Raw genomic sequence first — 18,366 nt, 5'->3', positions numbered from 1 at the left:
CAACTTACCGAACTCGTGACGGTGTGTGCGTATATTTTATCAATGATTTTGACACATAATCACGTTTGTGATTCAATAAAATAATGGGCATGAGTGTGTATGGATGCAGTAACGTTGTATGCATGGCATATCTTATATAGAATATCGCGCATTAAGTTTAATAATTTTGAAAATGTTTGAGAATCAACGTTTTAAATGTCAAACGAAAAGAAACAACAAAAAAAATGGTCGTCTCTCCAACTTATGATTCATATCGCGCAAGTTCAATTCACTCAGACGAAAAAGATCATTTACGTTTTGTTATTATCGCCAACCATATCCGAAAATAAGTTTTACGTTAAACTAATTGATTTCGATGCGTGACTAAATCAACCAAAAATGTTGTATTTTGGCTGGATGTAACAGTAAAAGTGAAAGTGAATTTTAAGAAACAAAACTGCAAATGAATGGGAACGAGAAAGAAAAAAAAAGTTTTGATCGACCAACACCTTAAAACCATTATTGAGTGTTAACTGTTAAGAATGAAATTGTGATAAGGACACCAACAAAGACTTAAGGATTTGTGGATTAAATTTGTGATTTATTAATAAACTGGATAGTCTAATCAGTGTACGCAATTTATTGTTAACAATTTCTAGTGTTCTTTGTCTTCGAAAAAAAATAATTTTTTCTACTAAAACCACAAAAACGACAAAAGTGTGATTCTGTCAACAGTTGAACATTCATCGGCAATTTACTTAGTACCAGGAACTAACATGATTCGTAAGTTAATTTTACTTTTGCTCTGCAAAAATGAATTTCTTTTTCTGTTAAACTTATCGAACGTTTCAAATACAAAAAAAGAAAGAAAAAACCTCTTTAGCCGGATGGTTGCGCATTTTATTTACGCAGACCTAACTCTATGTTATTCATTACATTATTGACCCAAACAGAAGTTATTAACCCGCGGATCCAAACTTAAATTTAACAATCTGTTTGTAAGAACATTTCTCACATCCATACATTCCAATCAACGTTATCAGTTGAACGAATAATTTTGTATTAATATTCTCTATGAGTCACACAACAATATATAAAATATATCGCTTGTACCGAGAACGATTGTACTCAAATTCACTTTTATTGGTAGTGAATTCCTCTCATAATTCGTTTGTGATGGCTCAACGATCAGTATAGTATGGTATTATGTACATATTCTGCTGATATTTGCTGTTCATAGAATATGCTTCATCAATTTACGATACATGCCACAACATTGATTGTGTTAATTTATTGGTAAACTCTGTTACAGTATTCTGCTGTTGGTTATTAACTAGAACAAATCGTGTCTTCGGATGTAAACTAGGGCGTATCGAATTTTGAGAATTTTAAGGGTCGCGATAGCCTGTGTGCGGAAAACGTAGATCATTGAAAACTAAGTCCAGGCATATGGTTGATGGATCCGAAGGTGCCCGGGAAGAAGTCCACCCGGACGACTTTAACTTTCAAATGGTCATAACTCGGAAAGTTGAGAGTATTTCTGAAAACAATGTTCTAGCAGGATGTAGAGCGTCAAAAACTCTACAAAACTGCCAAAGAAACCGATGGTCCAAAAGGTGTGTCTGTCGAGGTTTTCTAACATCGAAAGTTCGACATTTTCGTTTTTGACTTTTATTTCCTGAGAGACAAATTATTAAGTTTAGCTTTTGGCATGAGGTTGTAGAGGAGGTCGAGTACTACCAGTACACTAGGCATTGTCCCGGTCGGCGATCCATCCGAAACCACTTTTTCAACATTAATGAATGAACTTTTTAAGTGTACCCACGTCGCCCACGAAGCCAGTGCAGACACTGTAACCGGTGTTGCTGAGTCGAGGTAACCTTGGCCAGTAAGTGCACATAATATTCCATAACATAAAATATTTGGGATCTCGATGTAGCACATTATATTGACACGGTATACCACGAAGTTCAACCTTTTGTAAAAATATCGAAAAATGTGTATTTGCAACGAAATCGACTTCTTACTACTGTTCGTGGGTCAAATAACTAATTAAAACGATTATTTGTTGTTTTACTCACAAATTTCACTTTCTCAGATTTTGTAGTACAAAATGTGCTACACCGAATTCTTAAATATTTTGTAAAAGAGTTCAGCTACTGTTATGCCAAAAGCTAAAGTTAATAATTTGTCTCTCAGGAAATAAAAGTCAAAAACCAAAATGTCGAACTTTCGATGTTAGAAAACCTCGACAGACACACCTTTTGGACCATCGGTTTCTTTGGCAGTTTTGTAGAGTTTTTAACGCTCTACATCCTGCTAGAACATTGTTTTCAGAAATACTCTCAACTTTCCGAGTTATGACCATTTGAAAGTTAAAGTCGTCCGGGGGGACTTCTTCCCGGGCACCTTCGGATCCATCAACCATATGCCTGGACTTAGTTTTCAATGATCTACGTTTTCCGCACACAGGCTATCGCGACCCTTAAAATTCTCAAAATTCGATACGCCCTAATGTAAACTCCGAGTGGAACAGTATTCATTTATCATCTGTTATTGACAACGCCACTAAGGATAAACGATATGATCTGATCAATGCGGTCTTATATAGAGCAAAAAAAAGGTTTAAAAAAATGAAGTAAAAGATTTGAAATCAAATACTTTGATCAAACGAAGTAATAGATTCGATAGTAAAAATGTTGATATATGCTTGTCGTGTGTCAATAGTTATTTATGTAACAAGAGTCGTATGCAGGTTTGCAAGATATCGTGTGCGATACTATACCAGAATACGATTCGTGTTGCATCCAACGTTTTATGCAATGAAGAAAATCGAATAAATATCGAAGATAATCGTAGTGTGACGTCCCTCGCAAATCCTTTATCGCACTAGTGCACACGGGCTACGTTGTAAATATCATCACCGAATTGCATAATAGAACATTGCTTACTAATTGGCCAAATGATGGAAATGGTCCTTCTTGTGTAAACCCATCAGAAGTACCATTTCCATCATTTGCTCCATTTCCAAGTAAGGTATTTTATTCAAAAATTTTAGGTAAAGTTGTGGCTCCATGAAGTAAAGTTAACTTATGCATCAGCTCGAAGAGGGAATTTGGGTTTATCGTTGCATCAACACATAAAAAATGACATGCACTTATGTCCAAATAATGTTTATTTTGACGATTTGATCCTAAGCCGTAGGCGCATTTGGACCTTGATTTGGACATAGGTGCGTTTTCCTGTGAAATTTTCTGGGTTCTGGGTTTCTGGGAATGGTTCCGCTTAAATTACACTGCGACTGTTTCCGATTATGAAGGACGCATTGACCTAGGTCGTTGTAGGAATTACCTCATTGTAATCGTCTTATTAAACTTAATCTGAATGGGCCCCGGCAGTTGTTATGTGTACAAATGCTATCTATAATTTACCCGGTAATTGTTGATACAAAAATTATTGTTTGACTATCGATATCCGACTATTGTTTTCCGGGCTCTTGCTAATTGACAATCGATCCGGAAAAAAATGAACGATTATTTAGAGCATTAAAACGTTGCCGAATATTTCTTTTTTTTATCATTATTCGATGACGTGCGGATATTAAATTAGGGCTGAAACAATTCCAAAAAGAATATTTTTTCAGAATCATCGATGATTCACACTCGGCAATGTAATCAACATTCAACAAGTTGTGATTTGAGTTTTTTTTTATGCAAAATGATTAATTGGATTTGAACGAAATTTGATTATGAAACGATGGATGTGACGGTTGGTTTTTTGTTTTCTTTTTATTTATTTTTTTCGTTCATGATACAACTGAACATTACAGATTTCTGTCTAAATTAGTGCATCTACAGCATTGTGTAAATGCATCCGTCATTGCGACAATTGCAAATAGCAAAAATAAAATGCAACCTAAGCCGAAAGTAAAACTCAATGTTTCAGTTTCTCAATCGAAAACAATATACAATGAAAATGCAGTGACTGGTAAAGTTTCGTCACCACACATGATAACTATCAACTGTGCTATCACATTATCCCATGATTTTCTTATCAATATGGTGGCCTAGTAAGTCAACATATGCGGTGAAATGAAAAATGACGTTTAAATTTCGCGGTTAGACGTTTACGGTTGCTTGTGGTTGTGAAGATCTGGAATTTGTTTTCTTACCCTTGGAATCTAAGACTTCCAACAATCACATTTTTAGCCCCCTACGAAGTACAAAGGGGCTTATAGGATTACGATGCCGTGTGTAATTGATGGAATTCGAAGCAGACGGTAAGGGCAAAGTGTTTGCCTATGTTCATAGATGACGAATCCGCAATAAAAATTTTGTCTGTCCGTCTGTCCGTCACGTCGATATCTTGAGTAAATCAAATCCGATTTCAAAAAATTTTTTTCCCTGAAAGATAGTCAAAATAGTGAGGCTAAGTTCGAAGATGGGCATATTTAGGTCGGCCCTTCGTGAGTTAGGGCCGCCTAAGTGCTTTAAGGTCTTTTGGGGATATTTACGGCAAAAAAAACGTTGGAAATGTAAATGAAACGGCAAAAGATAGGTAATGTTGATACCGATCCAGGAAAAAAAAGTTTATTAAAATCGGGTGAATGGCCCGTGAGTTACGGCCCTAGAAGTGAAAGGCTACTCGGCCCTAAGTGTATTTTACATAGAACTCGAGTAAATTTCATCCTTTTTTCGTGATTTTTGTTTCATTTGAAAGGTAATCGAAGCCCGAATATTATGTGGCGAAGAATGTTTTAAATTTGAGTCCTTGGACTGAGGCCGCTCCTCGGCCCTAAGTGTATTTTGCATATAAATCGAGTAAATCTCATCCAATTTTGCTAATTTTTGTCTTATATGAAAGGTAATTGAATACCGAATAGAATGTGGTGAGAAAAATGTTTGAAAATTAGGTCCTTGGACTGAGGCCGCTCCTCGGCCCTAAGTGTATTTTGCATATAACTCGAGTAAATTTGATCCGATTTTCCTAATTTTTGTTTCATTTGAAAAGTAATCGAACGAGGAATAGAATGTTGTTGAGAAAAAATTAAATTTGGGTCCTTGGACTAAGGCCGCTACTCGGCCCTAAGTGTATTTTGCATATAACTCGAGTAAATTTCATCCGTTTTTCCTAATTTTTGTTTCATTTAAAAGGTAATTGAACATCGAATAGAATGTTGTTGAAAAAAAAATTAAAATTTGGGCCCTTGGACTAAGGCCTCTCCACGGCCCTAAGTGTGTTTTGCATATAACTCGAGTAAATTTGATCCGATTTTCCTAAATTTTGTTTCATTTGAAAGGTAATCGAACACCAAATAAAATGTTGTTGGAAAAAAAAAATTAAATTTGGGTCCTTGGACTAAGCCCGCTACACGGCCCTAAGTGTAATCTCGAGTAAATTTCGTCCGATTTTCCTAATTTTTGTTTCATTTGGAAGGTAATCGAAGGCCGAATATAATGATGTTGAAAAAAAATTAAATTTGGGTCGTTGGACTAAGGCCGTAACTAGGCCTTAGGCCTCTCAATAAATTGAAATTTTAGGTCAACTTGAAATTTGTGTTACATTTGAAAGGAACGTCGTACGGGGCTTCGTAATTGCGCTATGCGCAATTTGTAAGATGTACACATTTCATAATAATTTGACTTCAACTAGGGTGACAGACGCACTAGGGTCACGTGCGCAATAGATGTACGGGTTCGTACGGGGCTCAGTCGCAGCAAACACTCCGACTGTTCTGACGGCTCGTTTTGCTATGAAAATCAGTGACGCGAACAACATTGTAGTAGAGCAATAAGAAATGAAGAAAAAAATATAAATCCCAGTCAGGAGTACGTAAACAGAACGTTGAAAGCGGTATCAAATTGCCAGATTTTTTGCTGTATTCATTTCTCTCTGCTTCTCAGAATTCTCACCCCTCAAAAAAATTAGCGATGAAACTCTCTAATAACTTGTCTCCAGAAAAAGGCTGTTTCACAACATTTAATTCTGACGACGGAACTTATACTAGCGAACTTTGAACCTCTATTTAATCAACAGAAACGTTACGTATGCCAAATATGGCAAAATTATCGCTACCCGCCGCCTTTCATTATTATCCATAATTGTTGTGTAACCAATACAAACGACAAAAATCCAACATTGGCATCGAATTTACGAACAAATAAAGTTGCAATGGCTCGCTCTTAATAACACATTTCAGTTGAGCTGCATACAAAATAAGTTTGAGAAAAAAAAAACAAACGTTCACTCAGCCTGTAAATATAGTTAAGTACACCGCATATATTGTGTCAACGGAGACTGTTTTTGTTATGAGTTTATGGGGCAGTTCATAAATGACGTTCGAGTTAAGGAATTAGAGGGAATAATTTAAATTTGACGAATTGTGTATAGAGAAAGAGGTATCCAGCGAGGGGTTGGAATTTTAAGACTACTTCAGGTGGCTACCAGCCTGTTGAAGTAGTTCCAAAAGATGTTGAAAAAACATTTTCCCTTTACGAATTTTATAATTACTTCTGCAGCTACTTCACGCGAGTGTTGAGCAGGCATGAGCGCCGACGGAAAAACCTCGGCGGCGGCTAGCCGAAAAAAATTTCTCGGCGGTGGCGAAAAAATCGGCTTGAGCCGGCTTAAAACGGCTCGGCTGGAGGTTTCTTTTTAAATTTTTTTCAAAATAAAAACGTTTAGATAAATTCATGGAAAATGAACTAGTAGGCATGAAAATGAAATTGTACGGAAAGCGAAAATGTAGGTAGATTAGGTTGTTCAAAGTGCAAGTGGAACTGGTCTTGTTACAAGCAAGTCTCTAAGTCTAAGGTTCACTAACACGTCAAGTTTTATTGCCTCAAAACTTGAACTAAATGGAAAATCATGCTCCGGTACACTCATTTAACTCATTAAGAAAATGGTTTTCGAGAAGAAATCGAAAGCTCACGAAAATCAAGTAAAAATTGAAAAGAAAAAAAATCGAGAAAATTCGCAAAGATCGATAAAGTTTTCTCAAATTTGTGAATTAACTGATTGTGCGGTTTCGGCTCGTTCCGCAAAGGTCATACTTGCCCAAACAACAAACTTAGAAGCGAGGACGTAATATACCATTCTGGAAAATTCATGAAAATTCAAGAAAATTTTCAAAATTTTCTTAATTTTGTAAAAAAAATTCAAAAAGTACTTGAGCTGCTTAGGATCAACAGGAATCTCGGTTTTCAAAATTATTTCACCCATTCACCTTTCGAAATATTTATTTCATTTTCCAGCCGTTTCAAGCCGGCTTGAGCCGTGTTTTTGGCACCGGCTCGGCTGCGGCGCGGCTTGCTCAAAAATGGCCGGCGGCGGCTTGATCGGCGGCTTATTTTCGGCGGCGCTCATGCCTGGTGTTGAGGGGTATAGTAAAAAATTAGAACTTTTTCGTGGATGTAATTTATGGACAGCCCCCATCCGAGTTGCGAACGAGCTAAGCTCAATGCATCAAAGATGTTTGCTCATCATTTTCATTGTGATGTTTGTTGTTGCGCTTGTAGTTAATTCTGAATTGATTTATTTGGCAAAATTTTTTTTTTAACAGAAAATGCAGTTTCTCGCAGCCTCCTGCCTCCTTCGCAGCTTGTAACGAAATTGATTTTCTCGTATTTCTTCTTCCAGCTTTCTAACTGGCCATTGATCTGCTGCAATTATGGACAAAATGGATAAAACCAATCAAAACACCGTTCCAGTTCCAAAACCTCGCAACAATTCGCAGTCAACGGCAGACGCGTCGAAAACATCCTACGAAAATGTGTCGATCGATCTTATCAACAAATCGATCAACATCAACGCCGACAATCTTCAGAATAGCGTCAAGCCAAAAGTCCAAGACAAAACGTTCATACTTCCATCGGTGAATAAGGCAGAACCGTACCGGAATGTGATCAGCGAAATGAATAATTTAAACAACAACATCAAGAATAACACAAAAAGTTCGGAAGAGTCGAACAAACTTAGCAATTTAAATGAAAATCCACCGAAACCGATTCCCGCACCGCGACGCATGGTCCATGAACAAGTCTACGAGAATGCGATCGAGTCGTGCAGTGGTGCTACGAATTTCTATTTAAAGGAAACATCGTCCGGCGCTGTGAGTAAGACACAAAACGTTGCTAGAAAGGCACCGCTTCCACCGGAGAATGTTGAGGTGAAAACTCCACAAAAGGAGGTTATCAAACCAGAAAGACGACGGAGAAGTGTTACATCAAGTGCCGTGGATGATGTGGACTTTGTGACGAAACCCTCTCTAGTTAAATCAACTTCCACCACTTCAATGAATTCAACTAACAGCACCAACTCATCGGAAACATCGCCGAAATATAACAATCCGTCGCCTGGAGCTCTTCTCAAATCGATAAGCGCTACGTCAAAGCTTCTATCCGAATCAATATCTGAACGGGTCAACATAAAGACGAAGGAGGCAAGACATAAATTCGACAAAATCCAAAAGTCTTCCCGAGAAAAGTTAAGCGAAACGACCAAAACAGCAACGTCGAAGCTCAAAAATGTTCGCATGAAATTGGGCGACAATTTTTCGCTGGGACGACATGAACCGAAAATGCCACAGTTTTCACCAGATCGACCGCAAACGGTGCCGCCAAACGATCCAATTTTCAATTCGATCACATTTCACAGTCCCCTCAAAACTAAGTCAAACAATTCGTACAATTTAGCCACAGCTGAATCATCCTATGAGATTCCGAAACCGGCAAGGTCGTGCGTATCCGAATTCCATGACGACTCATTTCTACCAACATATGAGGAGAGCCAAGAAGCTCATCTATCTAGAGAGCAATCATCAAGTCCGGCAGCCGTCAGTACCCAATCAGACCCTTTCATCCGGAATTCGAATTTAACTCAGAGTCTCACATCCAGTCGACTATTGGAGCAGAGTCCACTTCCAGCGATACGAATCAAAAATAAGAGCGAAACAAATCTAAGTGAAAATGTCGCATCGAGTAGCTCCTTATATCCATCCTTGTCGCCAATCACCGATGATCTTCCATGTCCAAATTTTCCGCCGCCGGTGTTGAACAATTCATCCGACGGTGTCTATGGAAAATTGATAAAATCAAATATTTCCAGTAGCACGGACAGCGACTCGCCAGTACGGGCACCAACTCGTACAAAACGTCGGAAGGACTACGAAACCACGGAGATTCGTTCGAAACCACCGCGTCAACTCGACAACATTTCGACCAGGGCTACAATAGATTCGGATGAATTTGTCGTGTCGGCCAGGAACCCCTTGGAACGACTACCGAGAGTGTTTTCGCGCGATGTTTCGCATGACCTTAGCGAAAAAGTACGATCCGCTAAATCAGTCGACGAAAATCCAATGAAAAGCGATTCATGGTCCTTCTACGATGTGAATAATGACGACGATCGAAACAGTTCGCCGGAACCAATCTATGCCAATGATGTGAATTGCGATGTGATGGAACCACTTTATGGCATGATCTGTGATATGGAGTCGACGGATGGAACGCTGTTGAAGCCTCAAAGCGTTCCCCGGAAAAGGACGACACATCCGAAAACAATAGACGAGGAATCCAGTAGTGATGTGATTCGTGAATTTGATCCACTCATAGTGTCAACGGTGGACGAAATATTTGCAAATCGAAGCAATGAGCTGCTACTGCTAGAGACTCTTCTGGGCGAAGGAACTTATGGTCCGGTTGATAATAACAGCAATGATGATCACGATGCCGATAGTTCTGATTTGACGGATGATGATGAAGAAGTGCACAGTAGCAGCGCAGTGCCACAACCACCGAAACGTCAAGATTCTTTAAATGTGCCAATATCGTCACCAAAACTGACCAAGTCAAACACTGCCGATACTCAAAACCGTCCGTCAGTAATTATTCATCAGAACATGAGTCTCAGAGCAGACAGCATGGAAAACATGCTAGATGAAGATACGGCTGTTGCGCCATTTTTAGCAAAGTGTGACGAAGAAACGCCAGTACCTTCCTCCGTTGATTTGAGTCGACCAACACCGTCTCAATCAAATTGGTTTATCAATGACGAGGAGTCAGAAGGTGCCGCATCAGCTCCAGCACCGAGCACATCCAACAATCAAGTCATCGTGCCAAGGAAGAAACGAGAGGAAAAGTCATCGGAAAAAGTCATAAAAAATGTACTCAAACCACCTGCACCACATGTGAAAGATGAAAAACCGCCATATGATCCCCCATCGTATAGCGAAGCCGTTGGTGAAGGTCAAAGTGGTGAGAAGTCGGCACAGAAGTCATCAATGAAGTCGATGTTCTCGAATGTTTTAAACAAAATGGAAAACTTAAGCATCAAACGGAAGCCCAGCTTCAAGGGCTCGAAAAATGACGTGAAAACTCTAATTGAAATGATTCCGAAGCCTCCACTAACCAGCCGACTAATTCTACATGAAGGGCATCTGATTCGCCTTCCATCTGGAGTCGTCGACGATATATTGAAGGAACAGCACTTCCGCAAGGCGTACATCCGGGAGCGAAAGTTCCAAGCCTATTTCGACAAGGAATTGAAAACGGCAAAAGAGAACTTTCCACTTGAGCACATAACAACCGTGCAATGTGTCAGCACGCACAAGTTTACGAACAATTCGATGGACGTTCACTGTTTCGAAATAACCACATCGGTTCCCAAAGGCCAGTCGTTCAGTATGTCGAATCCGAATGTTGTCATGTCGAATTCGGATTCGGGTAATGCGAAAAGCATTCGAGTGTGTCATCTGTACGGCGTTGGCAAGGAATCGGAACGGTATGTCTGGATGCAAAAATTGTTGGACAGCATGACAGACGTTTTCCCGACGGGATACACTTGCAAATTCTACCGCGCAGGATGGTGTTATCTTAAGGTAAGGACAAAGTCGGAACAATCATGAATGTCAGTTTCAACACGGCAACTTCTCGTTTTGCATAGAATTCCATAACATCACAGTGGTCCGGTGCATGGATTCTCTTGCAGAAGCATAAACGAAAGTTGGTATTCTACTCGAATGCGGACATGAATCTGGAATGTATGGACTTACGCAAGGCACGGTGTTTGGTACTTAAAGACAGCGATGATTCCATCAAAAACTTGCACATTGAAGCGGGACCCATGCTGATGATTGATTGTCCACCGTTTTCGATGTACATGATAATGGCATCACCTCGCGAGACCAAGGTAAATTAGGCTAGCGAATCAAATTTAAATTCTAGGAAGTCTGTGAAGGAAGTGAGATACTCGTGAACCTCAAGCAGCAAAGTAATCGACTAACTTTGTGACCTATCGATGCCCGATGCTTTTCTGTGACCGGAAACTGATTGTATATTTGATTGTGTTCTATAGGTATGGCGCCACATTATCAAAGAAGTAGCACACAACAACGGTCCATCGTTGAAGGAACAACAACTTACGAAAGACGATGTGCCGGTCATTGTGGACAAATGCATCAATTTCATTTATGCGCAAGGTATGCTATCCCTGCCGTAACATCCGTAAAATCCAAACAAAATTTCAATTTGAATGCAAATTGCAGGCTCGATGTCCGAAGGCATATACCGAAAGTCTGGCTCGGAGAATTCAATCAACAAACTGCTGAAACTGTTCCGAACAGACGCATTCAGTGTACAAATCACCCGGACCGAGTACAATGAGCACGATGTGTCGAATGTGTTGAAACGATTCATGAGAGATTTGCCGGAACGATTGCTGGGAAAATATTCGGCCAGTTTTATTAGTGTAACAGGTAGGTGGGGAGAAGATGCCGAACTCGGTAACAACGAGTCGAAAAATTTAAACTTTTTCCATTTGCAGAAATGAGAACGAAGGCAGAGAAAATCAAGGCTTACAAGGAACTTCTATCCCGTCTACCGACGATCGAGTACCACACTTTGAAGAAATTGATCGGACATTTGCAGGTGATGAGAAAGACCCTTCCTTGCTTCTTTCTACGTCTCGCGTAACGTAAATTTTCTAATTTCATGTCGTCGGCTCACTTCACAGTTCATCCAATCGCAAAAGATCCGAAACAAAATGGGAGTCGACAATCTGGCGATTATATGGGGACCGACGCTTCTGCAAGATAAGGTGAGTACACTGACCGACCACTCTAAACCATTTTCTCACTCGCTATCGGTCTAATTGCGTCCCAATCCAACAGAACACCGAAATGCAATATTCCCAAAAGGAAGCTGATGTCATCATCGAATTGATCTGCCTGTACAAGAATTTGTATCATTTGACCAGCGACGAACTGGCAAAGGAACAGATAATGCTGTCAGTTCTACAGAAGTATCATGCAGCGGCTGAAAATCTCTCCGATTCGGTAAAACATTCCGGCGATTTAAAGGTGTGGATTACACTGGATGAAGATCCAGACAACGAGACCGAGGTTTGTACAGAAACAAATGAAATTCTTGCCGCTCGAACACCATTTTTATCGACGACAAATAATTAGGAAAAGCCACAAGTCAACGTAACGCTGACACCCACAAAGACTGTCTACGAAGTGTGCAAGGAATTGGCATCGAAAATGAACCGAGCTCCGTTTGCCATCACATTGAGCGAAATCATACTGAACGGTGCACTGCAGCGGCCATTACATTATTCCGAAAAACTGTTCGACGTTGTGCTGAAGTGGTCCTACTGGCCGGAAGCCGATCGAAAGGACAATTTTCTTCGGCTACGACCGATGAAGTTTCTGAGAGACGTCGAACGAGCATTGAAAAATCTGCCAAGTGTCTCGCCGAACAAAGAATTGAAATTTGCCGATTGCAAAAGCAAATCGTTCAAGTCGTACACGCTGGAACTGGTCGGCGACCAGATCACGGTGATGAAGAAGGAAAAGAGTGCGGTGATTAAGGTTAAGGAAATTAATTTGAGACATGCAACTGCTTACATTGGCTGTGAAAAGAAACGTGACTTCCAATTGCGATGGGCCATCACCCTGATCGAAACGGATCCGAACACAAATATCATGAGGTAAGCGGACTCATCCCGTTTGATATTCCATTGAACCAATTTTAAATTCATTTTTGCAGAACAAGAGATTCACCGTACATCGGTCATGTCATTGCCGGTACGAACTCCAACGACTCGCTGGTCTGGTATTCAAGCATTTTGCATAGTTTGCATGGTGATAATATTATGCCAAATCCAGAGATCGTAATCGAATAGTGGGGAATCGATGCGATGAGTGCCGGACGATTTATGGTGGCAGGACAGTTATTTTACCGGTCGAGAGTCAAGCATCGAATTGTAGGCGAGAGATTAAATTTTTGAAAATTACTGGAACTTCAGGTCGAATTTGAGGTCCGGTTAAAGCCTCTTGAAGTAGGTGCAAAAAAAAAACGGAGTCTGGCAACACTGCAGCCAAGGTTAGATACGTTTTTGTTGCAACTACTTTCCCAACTTCTTCAGGGGGTTCCGGTTAACCCAACAATGTTTTCGAATTAGTGATGACTCAACAGAAGGAAATTTTTCGGTGAGACTTTCTTCTTCATAGACACGTTCTCATCACTTGTAAATGATCGTTCGTGCTGAAACCTGATCTAAATCCACCTTGTTCGACTGGTTGGTAGAAGTCGAACTTTTTCGTGTTCCTTTTTGTGATGATTTTCATGAATAGCTTGTACAGTGTTGATAAAAGACTTATGGGCCGGTAATTTTCTAGCTTTGTTATGTCCCCTTTTTTGTGCAGTAATGTGATCTCTGCATTTTCCCATGCTTCCGGGATTTTTTCCCATTGGAGGCACTGATTGAACAAAGCCGTTATTGCACTTAATAGGGAGTCTCCACCTAGTTTAATGGCTTCGATGGGAACACCATCTTCACCAGGTGACTTTTTGTTTTTCATTTCGTTGACTGCAGCCTTTACTTCTTCAACAAGTATGTCAGGCAGATCTTCTGATCCTACGTTCCTAACGACTGGTCTGTCTTCTTCTGTCGTAGAATTCGGGTTGGGACGTTTCGATGAAAACAAATCTTCATAATATTCTTTGGCGATATCTAATATCGTATTTCGGTCCGATTGAATCGTTCCTGTTTTGTCTCGTAATTTGAAGATTTCTTTCTTCACATTCATCAGTTTGGATCGTAAGACTTTCATGTTGCAATTCGCTTGAATCGTATTTTGAGCCAGTTGGACGTTATATTTCCTTAGATCTGATCTCATTGCCTTGATTGTCTTGATATTCATTGACTTCGAAAAAGCTTTTGATTCAGTTGAAACATGGTCGATATGGGACTCATTGGACGAATGTAGAGTGGACTCAAGGTACTCCAAGGTGCTCCAATATGTGTACGAAAATGCTACGTCATGTATTAAACTTCATGAGAACACGACGAAATTCAGGCTAGGTCGAGGTGTAAGACAGGGTGACACCATCTCACCGAAACTGTTCACATCAGTCCTGGAAAGTGTTTTCAAGAAATTAGACTGGAGCAAAAAGGGAATTGACATAAAAGGAGAATTCCTTAGTCATCTCCGTTTCGCAGATGACATTGTCCTAGTCGCCCTAAATCTATACCAAGCACAAGTCATGTTAGAAGAGTTAAATGAAGAGGCTAACAAAGTTGGTCTCAAGATGAACTTATCTAAAACGAAAATCATGACAAACATTGACGACGACAGACAAATAAAAATTGGAGATACAGTTATTGAAAGAGTCGACAGCTATGTATACCTTGGTCACAAACTGAAATTACGTCTAGACAACCAAACTGCAGAAATCAAGCGTAGAATTGGTCTTGGATGGGCAGCTTTCGGGAAACTCAGCCTGATTTTCAAAAGCAAAATGAATAATAGTCTAAAACGGAAAGTTTTCGATAGGTGTGTCCTTCCAGTGTTGACATATGGAGCAGAAACGTTAACATTAACCAAAGCATCTGAAAATAAGTTGAGAGTGGCACAAAGAGCCATGGAACGAAGTATGCTTGGAATTACACTCAGAGACAAAATGACAAACTAATGGATCAGTGCCGGACTGGCTCAAAAAAGCCCTTCGGGCGTTGTATGGAGAAATTTTTCAAAAGGCCCTTCGTTGTCATTTATCCATACAAAAATCAAAAGGCCCTTTGGGAATCGCCCGAACGCCCATAGGACCAGTCCGGCACTGCAATGGATTCGCCAACAAACAAAAGTCGTTGATGTCATGGAAAGAATTGCGTCTCTAAAGTGGAGTTGGGCAGGACATATTGCAAGAAGGACAGATGACCGTTGGACCAAAGCCATCATGGACTGGAGACCCCCCACAACAAGACCTGTCGGAAGACCACCAGAGAGATGGACAAACGGAATAAAGAAATACATCAAAGGTACATATGGACACACGAACTGGCAACAAGTGGCAATGGATCGTACAACATGGAAAAATTTAGGGGAGGCCTACATCCAGCAGTGGATACAAACAGGCTAAAGAAGAAGAAGAAGAATAGACATGGATAGTTGGCCCTCGGTAGTTGACCAATAAAATTGACGATAGTTTCCATCTAAGAATTAGCAACCTCAAATTGAGGTTCTCAATTCTAACCTGATTTCAGCAGTTTTTGTTGTCGTTTCCATTCATTGTTACACTCAATAGAAAATTGGTGTTGTCGCTTTGGTTCACATTTTTGTCTACTGTCTAATAAAATTTAGAAGCTCTAACAAGCATGAACAATTCATTGTACACTACAACTGACACTCGGTGAGAATTTGCTCGTTCGATTATCATCACGTCATTGAATTACAGTACAAAGGATATGGTCGGCAAGGCATTTGAGATGATCAAAAACCGAAAACATGCACTTTTCTTACAAAAATTTCTCCAGTCACACGAGCCGTACAGGGTCGTGTGGGGTGTCATTGGAAAGGTAATTGCATGTACTTCCGGGATAAATATGGTCTAATTGGGTTTGAAATGCATCCACACTGATATATATGCAGTTGAAGTTTTCGTCAGAAAAGAGACTGAAAACTTTCATTTTTCTTACAGACATTTCTCGGTGTACACGAAACGTTCATGCTCGTGTAACTGAGAAATTTCTGTATTTTTGGAAGTGGTTTTGGCTTCTAGGTCGAACCTCTTTTCCACTGGAAAATGCATCCGATTTCGGTCGACTGTTGTTCAAAAGAATTTCCGTGACCTTTTCAGTCTTTCGCTTGAATTCGCTACGAAGAAAAATTTCAAAAAAAATATTTTACTCTTGTTCCGTACATTAAACAGAGCTTAAGTTAAAAAAACCGATATTTTTCCGCCTAAATGTAGGCTAGATATTTGCAAAGGATCCATTGTTCATAACTTATGATTCAAGTTTGGCCTCAATAAGAACTTGAATCATAATCACAACAGTAGCTCGTGTATGCACCGAATGTTTGACTCTCGAAATTATTAGTATCCAACTCTCTGTCTCTTGAACAGATAGAAAGACAAAAATGTTAGAGGAATTTGCTTCGAATATTGAAATCCATATAATAAATGTAACGGGTGTGTTTATGTACTCGAATCGATTGAATAATTTTTATTTAAGTCAAATTCAAGCAAATTCAAAATTTCGTGCGTTTATTACACGTTACATTATCCATTTTCGTTTAACTTTTAGTTTAATTTTATGCAAAACATTTTTTTGATATCAAATGAAAATTCGTTTTTTTGTAATAAAAAAGAAAAGAAATTATTTTATAGGTCGATGGGATGTTGAATTTTTTTTATCGAAAATTTTATTGTATTTTACACAATTTTTAAAAAAAACATAGACAAACATTATATTTACAGCCATTGCTATATTGATTAAATAATAAAGAAATTTAAAGAAACAATTCTCTCTGTTGGTCAGCCGCCTGAATGATTCACCAAATTGTGAAGAAACGCTAAAATATGACGAATAGGCAAAGAATTCTGATTCCTTGAAAACGACTGTAGTTACTACAGGTAAGTAAATACGCAATAAATCTCTTTCAAAGCACTAAAAAATCGAAGAGAATGTCTATGGTATCGAACAAGACGCTTTCACGTTACCTTTCTGAAAATGGAACATAAAAGACCGCTTTCAAAAACTTTTTGTTGCCATTCGTAAGCGCTTATTAACCGCGTCTAGAATCAATATTAACTGGCTGTCTCGGTCACTTTGTCAAGGATTTATCACTCTTCGAAAATGCTGAAATTTTGACTTTCAACTGTTATTGCTCCGAGATCAGATGACCGAATGAAATATTTTTTACACAGTAGATCTTAGAATTGCTCCCTCTACCGATCCCCATTAAAATATGTGCTTAGGCTGTCTCTGACTGCTGACGGTAGTCATATCCACTCGTTCTCAGAAACGGCCCAGTGGTTCGGGCTGATTAGGTCTTTTTTCTTCTAGAAAAAATACCCTATTATGGCCGGTTTGTCTGTCTGTCTGTCCGTCTGTCTGTTCCACAAATTTGGTAGTTTTGGTAGCTCTCAGTCTGTAGTTGGTATTTTTGGTAGTTGGTAGTTTCGAGCTGGATTGACATTCAAAATTGCAAAGCCACCATGAGCATATCAACACCAGGCAAATAATAGTTATTTGTTATCTGATCACCGATAGCTCACAGTTAACATTGCAATTCGAAAATTTGGTAGTTGGTAGTTGGACTACCAAGGCTATAATTGACTATCAAACGTAATTTTTGGGGAAGAGATGTTTACTATTCGAGAACTACGCAACGCACCGACCGACGAAATTATTCTACATGCTCGCCTATTTATAAATCGGAAATTTGGTAGTCGGTAGCTGTGGTAGTTGGTAGTTCCGAGCTGGATTGACATTCAAAATTGCAAAGCTACCGTGAGCATACCAACACCAGGCAAATAATAATTATTTGTTATCTGATCACCAATAGCTCACAGTTAACATTGCAATTCGAAAATTTGGTAGTTGGTAGTTGGACTACCAAGGCTATAATTGACTACCAAACGTAATTTTTGGGGAAGAGATGTTTACTATTCGAGAACTACGCACCGACTGACGAAATTATTCTACATGCTCGGCTATTTATAAATCGGAAATTTGGTAGTCGGTAGCTTTGGTAGTTATGGTAGTTGCGAGGTGGATTGACATTCAAAATTGCAAAGCAACCATGAGCATATCAACACCAGGCAAATAATAATTATTTGTTATCTGATCACCGATAGCTCACAGTTAACATTGCAATTCGAAAATTTGGTAGTTGGTAGTTGGACTACCAAGGCTATAATTGACTACCAAACGTAATTTTTGGGGAAGAGATGTTTACTATTCGAGAACTACGCACCGACTGACGAAATTATTCTACATGCTCGGCTATTTATAAATCGGAAATTTGGTAGTCGGTAGCTTTGGTAGTTATGGTAGTTGCGAGGTGGATTGACATTCAAAATTGCAAAGCTACCGTGAGCA

The 18,366-nt window shown here is 39.4% G+C and overlaps 1 protein-coding gene across 1 annotated transcript; it reads left to right on the top strand.

The window, feature by feature from the left end:
- Window positions 1-185: 185 nt before the first annotated feature.
- LOC119067667 lies at window positions 186-16,780 on the top strand. The gene is made up of 10 exons (XM_037170772.1): window positions 186-762; window positions 7,618-10,855; window positions 10,921-11,166; window positions 11,332-11,455; window positions 11,522-11,731; window positions 11,800-11,903; window positions 11,989-12,072; window positions 12,146-12,376; window positions 12,443-12,966; window positions 13,026-16,780. The coding sequence occupies exons 2-10, from the start codon at window positions 7,649-7,651 to the stop codon at window positions 13,159-13,161; spliced, it is 4,866 nt and encodes a 1,621-aa protein (XP_037026667.1). The 5' UTR covers window positions 186-762; window positions 7,618-7,648; the 3' UTR covers window positions 13,162-16,780.
- Window positions 16,781-18,366: the final 1,586 nt, after the last annotated feature.

This window comes from Bradysia coprophila, assembly GCF_014529535.1.
Source record: "Bradysia coprophila strain Holo2 chromosome X unlocalized genomic scaffold, BU_Bcop_v1 contig_128, whole genome shotgun sequence".
Taxonomy (NCBI): domain Eukaryota; kingdom Metazoa; phylum Arthropoda; class Insecta; order Diptera; family Sciaridae; genus Bradysia; species Bradysia coprophila.
The sequence above is the reverse complement of the archived record's forward strand: the minus strand, read 5'-3'. Positions and strand labels throughout refer to the sequence as shown.

Bases quoted from the DNA above. Each gene is read 5' to 3' on its own strand.
- LOC119067667 (XM_037170772.1), top strand. From the start codon at position 7,649: ATGGACAAAATGGATAAAACCAATCAAAACACCGTTCCAGTTCCAAAA. The intron at 11,732-11,799 runs GTAGGTGGGGAG...TTCCATTTGCAG, and splicing joins CAGTTTTATTAGTGTAACAG to AAATGAGAACGAAGGCAGAG. The intron at 11,904-11,988 runs GTGATGAGAAAG...CTCACTTCACAG, and splicing joins AATTGATCGGACATTTGCAG to TTCATCCAATCGCAAAAGAT.